The sequence below is a fragment of the Rhagoletis zephyria genome, unplaced genomic scaffold, assembly GCF_001687245.7.
Source record: "Rhagoletis zephyria isolate East Lansing unplaced genomic scaffold, Rhagoletis_zephyria_1.1 Rzeph_scaffold_00350, whole genome shotgun sequence".
In the NCBI taxonomy this organism is placed as follows: Eukaryota; Metazoa; Arthropoda; class Insecta; order Diptera; family Tephritidae; genus Rhagoletis; species Rhagoletis zephyria.
Window position 1 is genome coordinate 151,836 of NW_016157434.1, and position 15,254 is coordinate 167,089.

At 34.7% G+C, this 15,254-nt stretch overlaps 1 protein-coding gene across 5 annotated transcripts in view; it reads right to left on the reverse strand.

Annotated features, from left to right (window-relative positions):
* Nucleotides 1-5,973: 5,973 nt before the first annotated feature.
* The window catches only part of NFAT (nuclear factor of activated T cells 3), a 92,737-nt gene continuing 83,456 nt past the window's right edge, over nt 5,974-15,254 (reverse strand). For all 5 annotated transcript variants that reach the window (XM_017610873.1, XM_017610872.1, XM_017610870.1 and 2 more), the window contains 3 exons: nt 13,251-14,994; nt 12,910-13,163; nt 5,974-7,061 (listed from right to left, as the gene is read on the reverse strand). In XM_017610873.1, coding sequence (XP_017466362.1) covers nt 7,057-7,061; nt 12,910-13,163; nt 13,251-14,994 — 2,003 coding nt within the window. In that variant the 3' untranslated portion in view covers nt 5,974-7,056. The remainder of the gene's footprint in view (nt 7,062-12,909; nt 13,164-13,250; nt 14,995-15,254) is intronic.

Consider the following 15,254-nt stretch of genomic DNA (forward strand, 5'->3'; position numbering starts at 1 on the left):
ATTTCCGAGAGGATGCATGAGTGTGCCTTCTTTGGCAACAAATATTCTATGTAAGTAAAACATAATTTAAGCTGAACTTTTAAATGTATAATAAGTTGAGCACTGTTTTTGATTAGGTACGTAAAAGCGCGGTAAGATGCCGCTTGAATTAGCGCCTGGCGACCTTATCCACTGGTGCATTACCACATACCAGCACTAAAAAGAAACAGGTACTAACAAAAATAAGTAGGTAGTGAAGTTAATGTATTTATTTACTGTAGAAACAGCTTTTGTATGTAACCCCATTGCCAGCAAACTAAACCAGCAACTGTCTACATTCACTATGGAATTGTACCTACTACAATTCACCAAGGAAAGGCCAACATGGTTCCATGTAGAAGCTCATAGCTCACACACATAGCACAAAGCTCGATTTGGTGTTTAATGCATCTCATCGCCGGCAGAACTGCTTCCACTTTTTCGCCAGGTTTGCGTCCGTAGGAAACGAAAAAAAAACTTATATCGCACGCATTCCTTTTGATTTCACTATTACACTTTGCCACTGCACACTTCGTTTTGCTTTGTAATGTCTCAATTATTGTTTTAAAACACGCAGAAATGTTAACACAAAAATATTAAAATTCTTATTTTGGTACCTTGGGTACCGCGATTGGCGCAATCTCTATTTCTCTCAATCGTGGAACATAAATATATATTACCACCATAATTCATATATTTGTGCATATTCCTACATTCCTTCCAACCGAAAAGCATTTGCTTGCATTACTTACATATATATACTATGTACATATGTATGTATGCTGTATGCATAACAAAATGCATACCCAAAACAAACGCGAAAAATATCACCCATACAACGTCGTTGAAAATTTTTCGCGATAAGCATTTGTGAGTGATCGCGAATGGATTATTTGCATCGTTTTTCTCATTTATGAGAGGCCGACATCGGCAATGCTCGGAGTTTTCATATTCGATTGAGAGGAAATTTCTTTGCTTTTTTCGATCGCGAATGAAATTTTTTTGTCGATCGCATTCCGAATGTGAGAGATGATAAATTTGTTTGCATTTTTCACTCGCGATAATATAATGCAAAAAATAAGTTGAAATATTATCGATCGCGATAAATCTCATAAATGAATGAAAACGAATAATCATAAATGAGAATTTCCGAACCCTGGTTGAATTGCATTCATTCTCGAGTGCCGTCTGACTACATTAACTAGGAGCTTTTGCACTTTTTACAGAGAAAAATTGTCCTCCACTTATCTCCTCCCCTCCAAATCCGCCAAAAGAAAAAAATCACAACCATATGAATGTATAATTTCATCACTTATGCGTGTACATATTTATTTATCTGAAACCATCAATGCATGCAATTTATGTATGTACATATGTTGTAAACAATTATACAAGTATCTCTTTATCAACAAACACACAACTTAAATATAAGTAACAGTATAATTTAGACAGTGCGTTTAAACTGTGCCATTAGGGGGATTCATTCTATAAATTTTAATCATTAAAAACAGTGTTGACACTTTACCACAATTGTCGTAGATCTACCACATTTTAGGTCATTTTTCGCTTCTACCACATATGTATGTTAAAAAACTACCACAATTTTATTGAAATAAAATTATTAACCTAATTGGAAAATGTTTTTTTTTTTTAAGAGTTGAAAAGTCAATTTTCTCCTCAATATGACTTTAAATGTCAAGAAAATTTATTATGAATTTTGTGTAAGTTGAAGAGCTGAAGGTGCTGCCGTTTCAAAATTTTTATTGCGTGCGTGAAGGATAATCTGCATTTACATGAGGCGATTTTCTTAGAGATTCGACATCGCCTGAGATTACGCCTGTGTAGTTGCTTACCAACAGTATTTCCACAGACAACAACACTTAAGAACTTATAGTAAAAATTAGAAATAAGATCTTTTTTTATGACAAAGATATATGTACCTTCTTCAAATATCTCGAAAAAATTGCGCGATAGCACAAAACTGAGAATGCAGTTTACTTACATTTGAATACTACTTCATGGTCTGATATATCTTTTTTTGGCAAATTTTTACTTAATACAGATATTCAACCACACTTTTCCAGAAATCTACCACTGCTTTTATTGATAATCTACCACTAATTTGGTTTCTGAAGTGACAACACTGATTAAAAAATTAACATTTTCTTAAATCAAGTTATAGACTTTATAAAAGTACATACAGATGTGTGTATGTGTTACGTGAGTATGACATATAAAAAAAAGACATTTCATTATTTTAAAAATTAACTGTTTTTTTGTTTTTTTTCATCTTATGAATGTATTTATACTCATTCGAATTTATCGTTTACCAATTTGTTCGCTGTATGTATGTATATTAGCTCTGATCCAATACCTTTTGTGTAAAATCCTGTAAAAATGTCAAACATTTTAAATTACTCTCTGAAGTGAGAGTAAAAAGTGAGTAACAACAAAAAGTACGGGAAGAAAAAAACATTTTTCCTGATCTACCAGAAGAAAAAGTTCGGGTAAAATCTTGCAACTTCATTCTCTACACAACTATCCAAAAATCGCTCTCATTTACAGGATTTTGAAGTACGGGATCATTTTTCCTGTAACTTCCTGCAAGTTCGTGTAAAAACCTGTAAGTTCATGGAGTACTGGATCAGAGCTATTATTTGTATAATGGTTACACTGCGACTATATGTAAATACATAGAACATAAAGACCACGTTATAGGTACATATGTAACAATGCATATATGTACATACATATACATTCTTGTGTATACTTACATATGTTTTTACGGTATCTATCTAAGCAATTGGAATATCTACAAACTTATAGCTTGTAAATAATCCACAACAAAACGCCATTTTGTGTAACAACTAACAAATTTGAAGTAATAACTAGGATTGGTATTGTTTAATTTTCGTCCGTCGTTCTATATCAAAGTAAGTATATCTAAAATTTACAATTAAGCCATCGGATATGAAGATAAATATACATCTGTGGTCATAAGAAATAACCGCCAAGTCGACTAAGTCCCTCGACAGGCGGGTCTATGTAACCGGAATTTGTATGCTGTTATCTACAACAACAACCACAACTTATACTTGTGATATTGCAGTATCACCGACGATATATTGGTTCGCCCATAAAGATTAGATTACAATCCACAATGTTTAAAACGTTTTTTTCTCGAATTCAGGTTTTTCAACTAAGACGGTTATTGCTTATGACCACAGATATGTACATATATAAGTAGTTTCCACAGCAGTCGGGTCTACGTACCCGAAACGAACCGGTTTTATGTATATCTGGCCAATGGCTGTCCCTCCAGCATCACTACTCAAAATCTCTTTAGGAAATTTTTATGCTGTTGCTGGGTGTGAGTATTTTTGGGCCGTAACCCACAAAGTTTCTAACAGCAACAGTTTAAATAAAACTAATTTGCATAGAGTTTTGAACTGAGTTGCCGTACTACAATTTGTTTGCAATTGGAAAATCATTGTTTTACACAATCAGACTTTTTTGAACACTTTACTACAGCCAGCCAAATTGCGCCGGCCGGTTTTACTACATATGTATTTACATTAGGCATATGCACTTTTTTAAATTATATTTGGATATAGATACATACCTTTGAATAGAGTATGTGGAGTAATGAAAAACCAATAAAAAGATCCCGCAGCATTCGGTTGACGTGGAATATTTCATATACATATCGATGGTCCTCCGCAATAACACCACTGCTCAAGATTAAAAAAAAAAAATCCTTACCTTTGTTAAGTGACTCATGTCTCTAATCCCCGTCTAATCCATGTCCCATCTTTACATCTTTACTAAAGTAAGTAATAAAGATAAGGAATGGATGAAACAAGGATTAGTGACATGAGACATTTAACAGTAGTAAGGGTTTACCTTTTTTGAATTGTACCGTTATCTATTGCATAGGACGATCGATATGTATGTATGTACACATGGAATTGGTTTCAAGTATTTTAATGCATAAATGTAAATCTATTTATGCTGCTGGGTATATAGCCCCACCCGTTGACGCCTTTTAATAATATACATACATATTAATCATTTGTCGGAACCGACCAGATCGGACAACTACAATATATATCCCAGACTAAGAGATCTGGCATGTATTATAAATACGGTGACCATTCGTCGTGTAATATACGGGACAGCCCTCTTTTTTGACCAATTGTCCTGGCAATTAATTTATTTTATACGGGACGCCAAATATTCTGTATTTCTCTTAATGTCCTGTATTTGTCCCGTATACGGAGTTCGGTATTTCGACGCCTTCAAATCTCATTAAAATTGCATGTCTATGAACCAGTTTTAAATGATGTTGGAATATGATCGTAACTTTCTCCATAAACAGTTATTATTTTCTAATCTGAATGCATGTGCTTCGAATCGAGGAACACATACAGTGATCAAAATATAAATTAGGATTCTACATTTTAGCAAGGTTCGGCTATTTTTCTCTTGTTTATTTAATACTTACTATTTTTTTTTAGGTAAACCCTTTTCCTAACAAAAACCATATAAATCCAAATTTCCGACTTTGTGCAACAACTTTGAGAATTAATTCTCCAAATTTTCACCAAAATTTCAAACTTTTTAATCAGAACCTTTAGAAAAAAATTTGGTTGCAGTTTTGTAGCTCATTAAAACTAAAACCACGTAAAAACAAAGCCCTTTAATTTGACACCACATTTTTGAAAATCGATATTTAATTTTATTTCTTATAATCGTTATGGTCTCTCATTGAATATTCAAAATATGCAAGGTATAAGGTTGCAATGTCTCGCAACTCTCCATGTACAAACAGTTTAAATACCGCAGTAGAACGGTATCCAAACATTGTATTGGTACGTTTTGGAAGTCAGTCATAATTTCTAAAGTTTACGGTTTGAAATTTTGGTGAAAGTTTGAAATATAAATTTAAATGGTGTTTGTTATATAACCAGCTAGGCGTTTATAAAAAAATAATTTCATTTAAGCAACAAAATTATTTGGACACTGTTTTCTTACCCAACATTGCAACATTACAAGACTCGAATTTCAACTTAAATACATATTTATTCAATTTTACATTTAATGCTAATCTAAACATGTATAACGCAAAATATGATTTAAATAATAATAATAATAAAAAAAAACTATTATTATAATAACGAACTATCAAAAAGTCTTTCACAATATTCTCTCATCTTTGTATGTATGTATGTATGTATATATAAATAGTTTATCATTAAAATTTTTGCACCAAATTGTTTTGCTTTAGTCACCGCTATGTATGTATAATATACATTATATAAATATAATTTAATTTTTTAAGTGCACATAAAGCACAGGTCCACTGTATACATTTAACTCTTTCAATATCCTAAAAGTGCGAACTAACAAAAAATTACATACATATATGCATGTAAATATGTATGTATGTAATTTAATTTACGAACATTTTTACGTACAATCATGTTCTTTAAATTTTTTTTTTCGAGCCCAGTCAAAATTAAACAGATACATCCAATATACATAGATAACGGACGAGAATGCCCGATTTCCAACACACTTAATTTCCACATTTCCAAAATTACGATTTATTGAAACCTAACGATTCATTTCATTTCATTTCATTTATTCTTTGATGTTTGATTCATCGGTTAACTGTTGCAAATCTGTTTGCTTACAATTTTTAGGGTATTGTGTATGTATTTCCTCTTTTTTATAAATATTAAATATTTTAGTATATGCTTGTGTATACAAATATTTATAGCAATATTATATCTACATAATATAGATTTATACAAAAATATGTTTTACAAACTACATTTCAAACGTTGAAAAAAATACCCATATATATAGTTTTGTGTATGNTTATACAAAAATATGTTTTACAAACTACATTTCAAACGTTGAAAAAAATATCCATATATATAGTTTTGTGTATGTATATATATATATTATATATAGATTTAGTCTCGCGAACATGTACCCCACATATACATATGTACATACATTCATATCTACATAGGTACGTACATGCAAACGAGCAGCGCTATTCAAATCTTACAGACAAGTTCATCGAATAACAATTCTTCAATTCTTTACTTGACTTATGGCAGTAATAAGTATATTTGTTTTTGATTTTATTTATTCTGAGATAATTTGACTTTTCTTATTGTGCTTCCTTCTTCATTCAGAGCCCTTGTGATCGACCTGTTTGTGCAATGGAGCAATACAATATGTAATTGTATTTAATGTTTTTTTTTTGATAACAAAAACAATTATCTCTTTATTTGTACATTTTGGAGTAAAAACTGATTAATGACGTATGCATGCAACATTCAAGTGCAGAATGTATGTATGTACACATGTTTTTTGCTTATTTGTATGTTGCATTGCAGCCACATTATAACAATAACCAATTAAGGAAACATCTGCATAGCTTTAATTTAAACAAAAACACAAAAAAAAACTAAAATTTTAATTATCGAACACCAAGAAGTTTCCATTGGACATTCAAACGCGTACATAGTTGAGTTAACACCGAAGCTTTTCGCTACCGCCTACAAGTAAGCGGCAGTTTCACATAGACACATCAAATATATTGGGGTATTTTAAAATATGCATACATATGTATAACTGCATTTACGTATATACATACATATGTACATACATAAGTACGTATTTACGATGTGCGTTATTCATATTGTTAAAAAATAGTTAATTGCTCGTTTTTTGTGTGTTCTAGGTTTGCTTGCAGCTGCCATGACAATTTCACATCTCACCAGCCGCTCAATGTATATGTATATTTTTTAATTTTTTGATTTGTAGTTTTTTCTTCTTCTTCAATTCGCATCAATGGCAAGCAGGCAGGCAATCGTCGATCATTACGCTAGCCAATAGAGTCAGCGCTGTGGTCGTGAAACATTCGTTGCCTTAAATCAATGCCTCTGAATGCTTTTAGCATTACACAAAAATGTGCTCTATTCGTTGTTTACCCTTTCGAAATCGGTTTCGCTCGTGCTTTTAGACTGAAATTAAAAGGGTGGGAAAATAATAAAAAAATTAGTCAATAAAAAACTTTAGGAAGCTACATAAATATGTAAGTTATCAGATGCGAGGCTTCGCCACGCGCTGAATGTTTAGATATTAAATAATGTATAATTGACAACTAAACCCTACTAAAAAAATAATATATAATTGCCCATCTGGAGGCCACGGCCTTTTATTTGAAACCTCATTTCTTGTAATCTAACGAGCAGCCCACATTTTTTAATTTTTCGCACAGGTTGCAACCCTCTTCGAAAAATAAAACCTTACTGCAAATGTGAAGGTCAAGCCTTTTCATTTGACATCTCATTTTTTAAATGCAATTAATTAAATAATCTTTAAATAGGTGGCAACCCCACTTAAACAAAAAATAGAAACTTATTTCCAGGGACGTGAACCGGATGAAAAATTTGGTCGGTTCGGTTCAGCGGTTCGAACCGTTTTTGCACTTTTGGATTGGTTCGTCAAAGCGGTTTTTTGGTCTTTGAACCGGGGTTTCGGTTCGGTTCAACGGTTCGAAAAACAAAAAATAACGCGCAAGTTTAAGTGTCAAGTGTCAAGTGCAACAACGCGCAAGGTTAAGGGGTCTGTCAAATGAGATGGGTAGGCAACCCATTGATATTCTCACATGGTTAACAAACATGGTAGGTATTACCATGTTTAACAAAAAGAAAAAAAGTGGGTACATTTATCTATTGAAAATTGGTTGAAACGAACCTTTAAACCTTTATGGAAAGTGGTTCGGTTTTCGGTTCGGATCAAACATTTGCGGAAAATTTCGGTTCGGTTAATGGTTCAGTTAATTAATAGAAAAAAGCGGTTTTCCGGTTCAAAACCGGTTCGGTTCAAAACCGGTTCACGTCCCTGCTTATTTCACATGCAGAGACCATATCCTTTCACTCGGTATCTCGGTTTTTAGTCCAACAAACGGTGAAGATCTTATAATTTTTAAAAACTGCCAACCCTCCTTAAAAAGTAATACATTATTGAACATCTACATCTAAACGCCGAGCCCTTTTATTTGTAATCCAACAGACAGTGTGGATCTTATAATATTTTAGACAGCTGGCAACCCTATAGGAATTTAAAGTACTAAATATAATATTTCTATCGATACAGATTATACTTTAAAAATCTCGCCTAAATCCATTCTAAGAATCACAACTTTTTTTTAAACTATTTATAGAAGATAAAAAATGTTAAATTGGTGGCAACCCTACCCAAAAAATTAAAGTTTTTCTACATGCAAAGGCCATTCCCATTCATTTGATATCTCATTTTGTAATCCAACGAACGGTGAAAATCTTTTAACTTTTTTATTAGGTGGCAACCCTACTCAGGAAATTAATCCGTTATTGCACATCTAGAAGCCAAGTCTTTACGTTTGACAGCGACGGTGCAGAATTGATGCCTACGCTTATTACGATTGTATATGGTAATTTTATCAACAGGTGGAAACCCTATTCAAAAAAATAAAACCTTTGTAATTTTCTAGAGGCCTTTCCCTTTCATTTGACACCTCAGCTTTTGTAATCCAGCGAACCGTGCGGATCTTACAGTTTCTTAAACAGGTGGTAACCCTATTAAAATTCAAAATGAAAAAGGTCACTCTCCTATCGATACAAAGTGTATTGGAGAAAATCTGGTCAAAATCCTTTCAGTAGTTTTCGAGATTACCTTTATACTATGTATCTATAGATAATTTTTTGTTGACGGTTTCTGCATATAACAAGTGCAATTTATGAAAACTGGTTGTTTGACATTTTGCTACGAATGAAAAAAAGTGCAAAATCCGTCAGCAAAAAGAAAAAAATGATTACAAATCACTACACCTTTTTCAGTTTTAGTTCAGAAAGTTGCAATTCATATTTAGAAATTCTATTTCAAATTCAGAAAGTTACAATTCAAGCTCAGAATTTCCACTTCAAATTCAGAAAGTTACAATTTAAATTCAGAATTTCCATTCAAAATTCAGAAAGTTGCAATTCGAATACAGAATTTATATTTTAAATTCAGAAAGTTACATTTCAAACTCAGAATTTCGATTTCAAATTTAGAAACCTTTATTCAAATTCAGAAAGTTATAAATCAAATTCAGAAAGATACAACTCAAGTTCAGACAGCTTTCATTTCAAATTCAGAAATTTCCAATTTGAGATTATAAGTTGTACCTTCGCCTATGCTAAATCCAGTAGAAACAATATGGTCTAAAATGATATAACTTGTCAAACCAAGTAAGGATGTGCCCAATGTTGAGGGTCCAGGATTAACGGAGCAGAGGCTGCAGTACTTTGAAAAAGATTGATCATGCCAAGGTAGCCATATCAGGTGGAGATTGTTCTCGAGCAACCCAGCATTACTTTTCTTTTCATGCTTAGTATGAATGTACTGCAATGGTTGAATTGTTGTTACTCTTTTCCTTAAATGAAAATAAACAAGTAAGAAAGTCTAAGTTCGGGCGGAGCCAAACATTAAATACTCGGCGCAAGTATTAAGTATAGTATGTTTTTCATCTTTCCGAAAACTACCGCTACATGGTAAGCAGCGGTGGTTTTACCCCTATTTTAAACATCTTCGATAGAACGTTCAGTTTGTCCGATTACTTTATTTATTATTATTTAGCTACCTTTCATGCCCCAAAAAAAACTCATTCCTGTTATATTTCCGGACTCTTCTTCAGATAGTTCAATGCCACGGAATATTATGGGCCATAACATAACTAGGGAAAATAATAAAACGGTTTTTGTTACGAAATCAGCTTCCAAATTTTTAAGTTTTTACCACACAATCATTGGTGTAGGGCAGGCGGAATCCGAATGGTCCATTTTGCACATCTAGTTATTTACTATTGAATATTAACTATTGTTTGTGACATTGGTAGTTAAAATTATAAAGTAACATCAATTTAACATATGAAAACACTTATAAACTAAAGGCTATTATAAGAGTTGTATATTTGGAGCTTTTCGACCGTTGATTTTAAAGCAAAAACGTTGGTTTTTCTTTTCCGCCTACTACACGTTTCGACACATTATTGTGTCTTCCTCAGGGAGTCTATTTATTTTTACAAGAAAACATAACAAACGTGTATGCAAAAACATTTTTTTTTCGAACATACCTTAACATATTTATAATAACATAACATCACATTAATTATTTTATGGACATCACATTCTTAAACTGACACTTAACATTTAAATACATCAATACTTTATCCTAGCTGTTCGTCAATTATTAATTCAATGGACTACATCTTTTTTTCTGTTCCGACCGTTTTGTTGTGATACAGCACTAATTACTTCTATACTAGTAAGGATTAATATGTAATCTATTCCAGCTGCAATTCTTTTTGTATAGTAATTTTAATCGAAAATCGTGAAGAGCATAAGTGTACCGAAAACTTTAAAAATAAATATCCAAACCTTTCAGAAGAGTTATTGAAAAAATGTATACTTGGCTAAGTAAATTTGTTTTCCTACTTTTACAAACAAGTGGCATGCTGCATAGAGAGTAAAAAAACATCTGTTTTTTAAACTTGAAGGCTATACAGTTTTACCACCGTGAGGCACCATTCTTATAAGTATGCAGTTTGTATAATACGAAGACTTTTCTATACCTTCTAATAGCTTTTTTAAGTTTTTTAAGTTTAAGTAAAAATAAACCGATTACAGCCATTTTAAGGGTTTTTGTTTATGTTATCATCAAAAATATATGGCCAAAGTTTCGGAGTCGTGCATTCATCGCTGCGCTTTTAATAACATCTTTTTGAGATTAGGTTTGTATGGGAGGTACGCGTTAAAGCAAATCGATTTTGCTAATTTTGTTTATGTTTACTTACTCCATTATTGTTAATATACGGACGATATTTCGGAGTCCTTCATTCATTGGTGCCCTTTGAATGACATTTTTAAAGCGTTTTTGAGGTTAGGTTTGTATGGGAGGTATGCTTTTAAATAAACCGATCACACTCATTTTTGGGATTTTTCTTGATTTATGTCCTTAGAGGAAGTGTTGATATTAATCGATGGATTTTTTAATTAATTCGACTAAATACAATCCGATTACAGTCAATCATGATTAGTTTTAATCTGATTAAACAGTTAATCGTAACCGCGATTAAAATAATTAATTTTTAATCATTAACCCTTAATTTGATTAATTCGGTTTGGTGATTAATTAATTTATGCTGGAATTTTCCAAGTCCAGTTAATCGGGTATGGCCAAGTCGGTTTTTCTCATCAGTTTAAGCAATTTGGTGCGAATTTTCATTAAGATCTATTCCAACAGACGATTTATAAACTTGGTTTTAATATTCCTCTGCACGTGTGCGCTAGTTTGTAAAAGTTCCCAGTTTAAATATTACTAATAACAATAATTATATATTTTTTTATATTATGTGTTTTTATAAGCGTAAAACACAAAATAATTACTATAACTGTCAGCTAGACAGCTTAATCAGATTTTATTTTTAATTGGATTGACGATTAATGATTAAAATTAATTAATCAGGGCTCGAATCGTCACATACGAGATCGTATTACTCGTCACGTAAAAACACAGTTTTCGGATTATGACATACGTGAACGTACTTTTTACCCCATTTAGCTTATACGACTGACGGTATCACGTAATTTTCTTTCATATGGTTTTCGACCCGTGAACGGATGTTACGATTCGAGCCCTGTAATCATTAATCGTACAGTTGACTAATATTAATTAATTTAATTCTCATTTTCGTTGTTGGTGTTTCCGACAGGGTAGGAGTGTGATGTAAATGTGGAACGATTTTCCGTCATCCCTTGTCAAATTTGGTTTGGAGACAATCGCGATTAACGTTTTAATCGTTAATCAGATAAACATTTTGCCAACACTAAGTTAGAGGTAACATATGAAAAATTGAAGCCCTACGCCTATTCCTTCTAATTTTCTCCAAACAATGTATGGACCTAAACCACTGTGCGGCGGGGTCAACAACGACATGGTGCAGAATCCATATAGTATTTATTAAGCCTTTCCATGGTTTCGGTAATGAATTTTTACACACAAAAAATAATGCTTAATGAGCACATGAAAATCACTTTTTACAATTTTCGTTAAAATTCCCTAGGTTGTCGTCTGCTTTCAATGGCTGTTAAACAAAAACTAAATGGCGCAGCTTGCGCAAAATTTTACAATAGTCTGCAAATTGCCATCATACGATTAAAACCATAGATGAGGGACCGAAAAAAAACCGTTGAATATAAAGACTTTTATTTTTAGATCATTGCAAAATCGTTAATTTTTAACCGTAATGAATAAATTAAATCTGGACATCTACTCCATTCGACTCTTGATTTTTAATTCTGCTCTCTGAAAAAAACTCGCTTTAAAAAAAAAACAATGGTACGGTAAACGGTAAAATGGTAAAAGATCCAATGATGAGTTTGGGAGAGAAAGTGATTTGGCAGAGGAAAAAATAATAAATAAAACTTTATAAAAGGGTGACAAACTTACTAAATAATAATATATAATAAATAATAGTATATAATAAATAATAATATATAATAAATAATAAAATATTGTGAAAATTTCGTATATCAATGTAAATTCAATACACTGGGATAGGGTTTTTGAACCGGCAGCCGAGATGAGGCGATCTCCCACTCAGCCGTCGAGAATAGCAGCCCTTTTAATCCTCAGTACTCACAGTTTTCCCTTTGTTTATTTAAAACTCATTAATTTTTTTATATAAAAATATGACATATTTTATAACAAAACCCATATCCCTTTAGATATGTCGATCAATTATTATTACCAAACAAGAAATCAACACAAAAAATGTATACTCACTTTGGTCAAATGTGCTTGGATTAATGTAGCTAATCAAGTCTTGATCTGACATAGTGGTCAATTCTTGCGGAATAGGCGGTTGAAGAGGTACAGGTCCGACCGCAGCGCCAGGATGAATGCCTGCCGCCGCAGCTGATGTTTGTTGAGTAACGATGGCACCATTTGTAGTCACGGCAGCGGCTGCTACTGATTTTTGCATAGAATTTTCCGTGGCCAATGCGACGATGAGAGATTCCTGTGGCGTTGTGGGAGGACTGTGGTCGAACAGAGAGAGAATGATGAATAAGCATACATATTCAAAAATTGTAGTAGGGTATAAATTATAGTTAAGTGACACTTACATGCCCAAAGAGAATTGTGACTGAACTTCATTGACCGCTGCTGCTGCCGCGACTGCTGCAGATGGCGACACGTCTGGGTGGTTTAAAAGCAAGTTAACTAAGGGACTTGTATTGGCATTTGAGGCTGCTGCTGCTGCCGCTGCCGCCGCCGCTGCTGCTGCAGCTGCTGCTGCCGCGCCATTCATCAATGCTTGCGGTGACTGTTGCTGCTGCTGTTGTTGTTGTTGATGATGAAGTTGCTGCTGCTGCTGCTGCTGCTGATGCTGTTGCTGAAGGCGATGTTGCTGCTGTCGGTGTTGGTGTTGTTGTTGCTGCTGGTGATGTTGTTGTTGCTGCTGATGATGTTGTTGTTGCTCCTGATTAGATATTAAATCGGCCGCAGCTTTAATAATCATATTACTGACAGCAGTGGATGTTGCCACAGTCACAGGTTGTTCAGCTGCCTGTTCCGCATTGGCAACATTATCAACCACCGCAGCAGCCGTATTCGGCGGACTCATTATAATATTGCTGAGCGCAAGCGCTGCCACGGCAGCATCTTGTTGTGTTGGCTGCGGCTGCATTGCAATGTCATTCAAAATCGAATTGGCCATGGTGACTTGGTGTGGCGCCATGATATTCGGCACCACCGCAGTGGCAGCACCATTAGCTGAACACAAAATAGTGGACGGTGAAACTGCGGGATTCATGATCATTTCAGTGGAGATACTATTGGGATCGGCGACTGCTGCGCCAGTGGTCGTTCCACCTGGAACGGCAACGGCAGCTTCGACCACTGCGTTGGCTGAAACGGCTGCAGCGCTGTTGCCACCCAGTGGAGCGGGCAAGAGTTGTTGCATTGGCATGGCATTCAGCACAGCGGCGGGGTCCGAGTTCAATATAATATCCTGGGTGATGGGAGAATTATGACCATTCAGCGAATTATTCGGCGATACCGAAAGCGTAGCTGTCAAGCTGTTGTGGGGCGAAGAACCGCTCGAGCTGTTGGAGTGAGAGGAAGAGTTGCTCGATATGGATAAGCTGCGTTCGAGTACAGGAGGCTGTTGCTGTGCATTTGCCTGCTGCATAATATCACCGAACGGATGATCAATGACCGGACCAACGGCGCTATTAACACCACCAACGCCACCGAAAAGCGACTCCTCCGCAGCCGCTGCAGCAACCACGGCGGCCACATTCAGGTCGTCTGCCACTGCGGTGGATTTGGTCAAATCGGTGATGAATTTGTCCACTGCGACTGCCTGCTGTTGCTGTGCCACAACTTTAGCGATTTCCGTCTTGACGGCCAACTCAACAGCAGCTGCTACGGAAGGTGGCGGCGGTACTGGAAAGGCCGGCATGCTGTTCGAATCATACATCATTGTGTCCATGCTAGTTTTGCGGTCATAGTGTGAGTGAAACTGCATGGCAGCTGTGGGACTGATGGGTGCGCCACAATTGGCCATAACGGCATCTGTCGGCTGTATCGACTCAGCCAAAGAACTTTGCGACGTTTCGTCGATCAGCTCAGTCTTGAGTGTTTCGGCAACATTTAGATGGGCCAACTGTTGATCTGTCAGCATGGGTGTGGCTGTGGGCAATGAAGGGCGTCGCACGCCCATCGGCATTTGTGTAGTGATTGGTGGCGGCATCATACCTGAATCGATTTCATGTTTGGTTTCTGGCGCTGGCCAAAGTACTGCGCCACCAGCTCCGCCCATTGGTGGGGCCAAGGGGTTCGATGTATCCATGAATGTGCCAGCATCTACAAATATACATAAGAATCCGTTAATAACGCCCAGATAGGTTGAAGCAGTGGTAAAATGTCGTTTGTTAAGAAAATAAAAATAAAATAAAAACTATATGTCATTGAAAATGTGGACAAACATATTAAGTTACTCTTTTTTGTTTTGGTATTGAAAAATATATGTTAATATATATTTTAACGAAAACTTAAATATACGCTTACTGCTAGGTCAAATATGCTAGGGACTTATACTAATTTGGTTCAAATCTATATGTTAG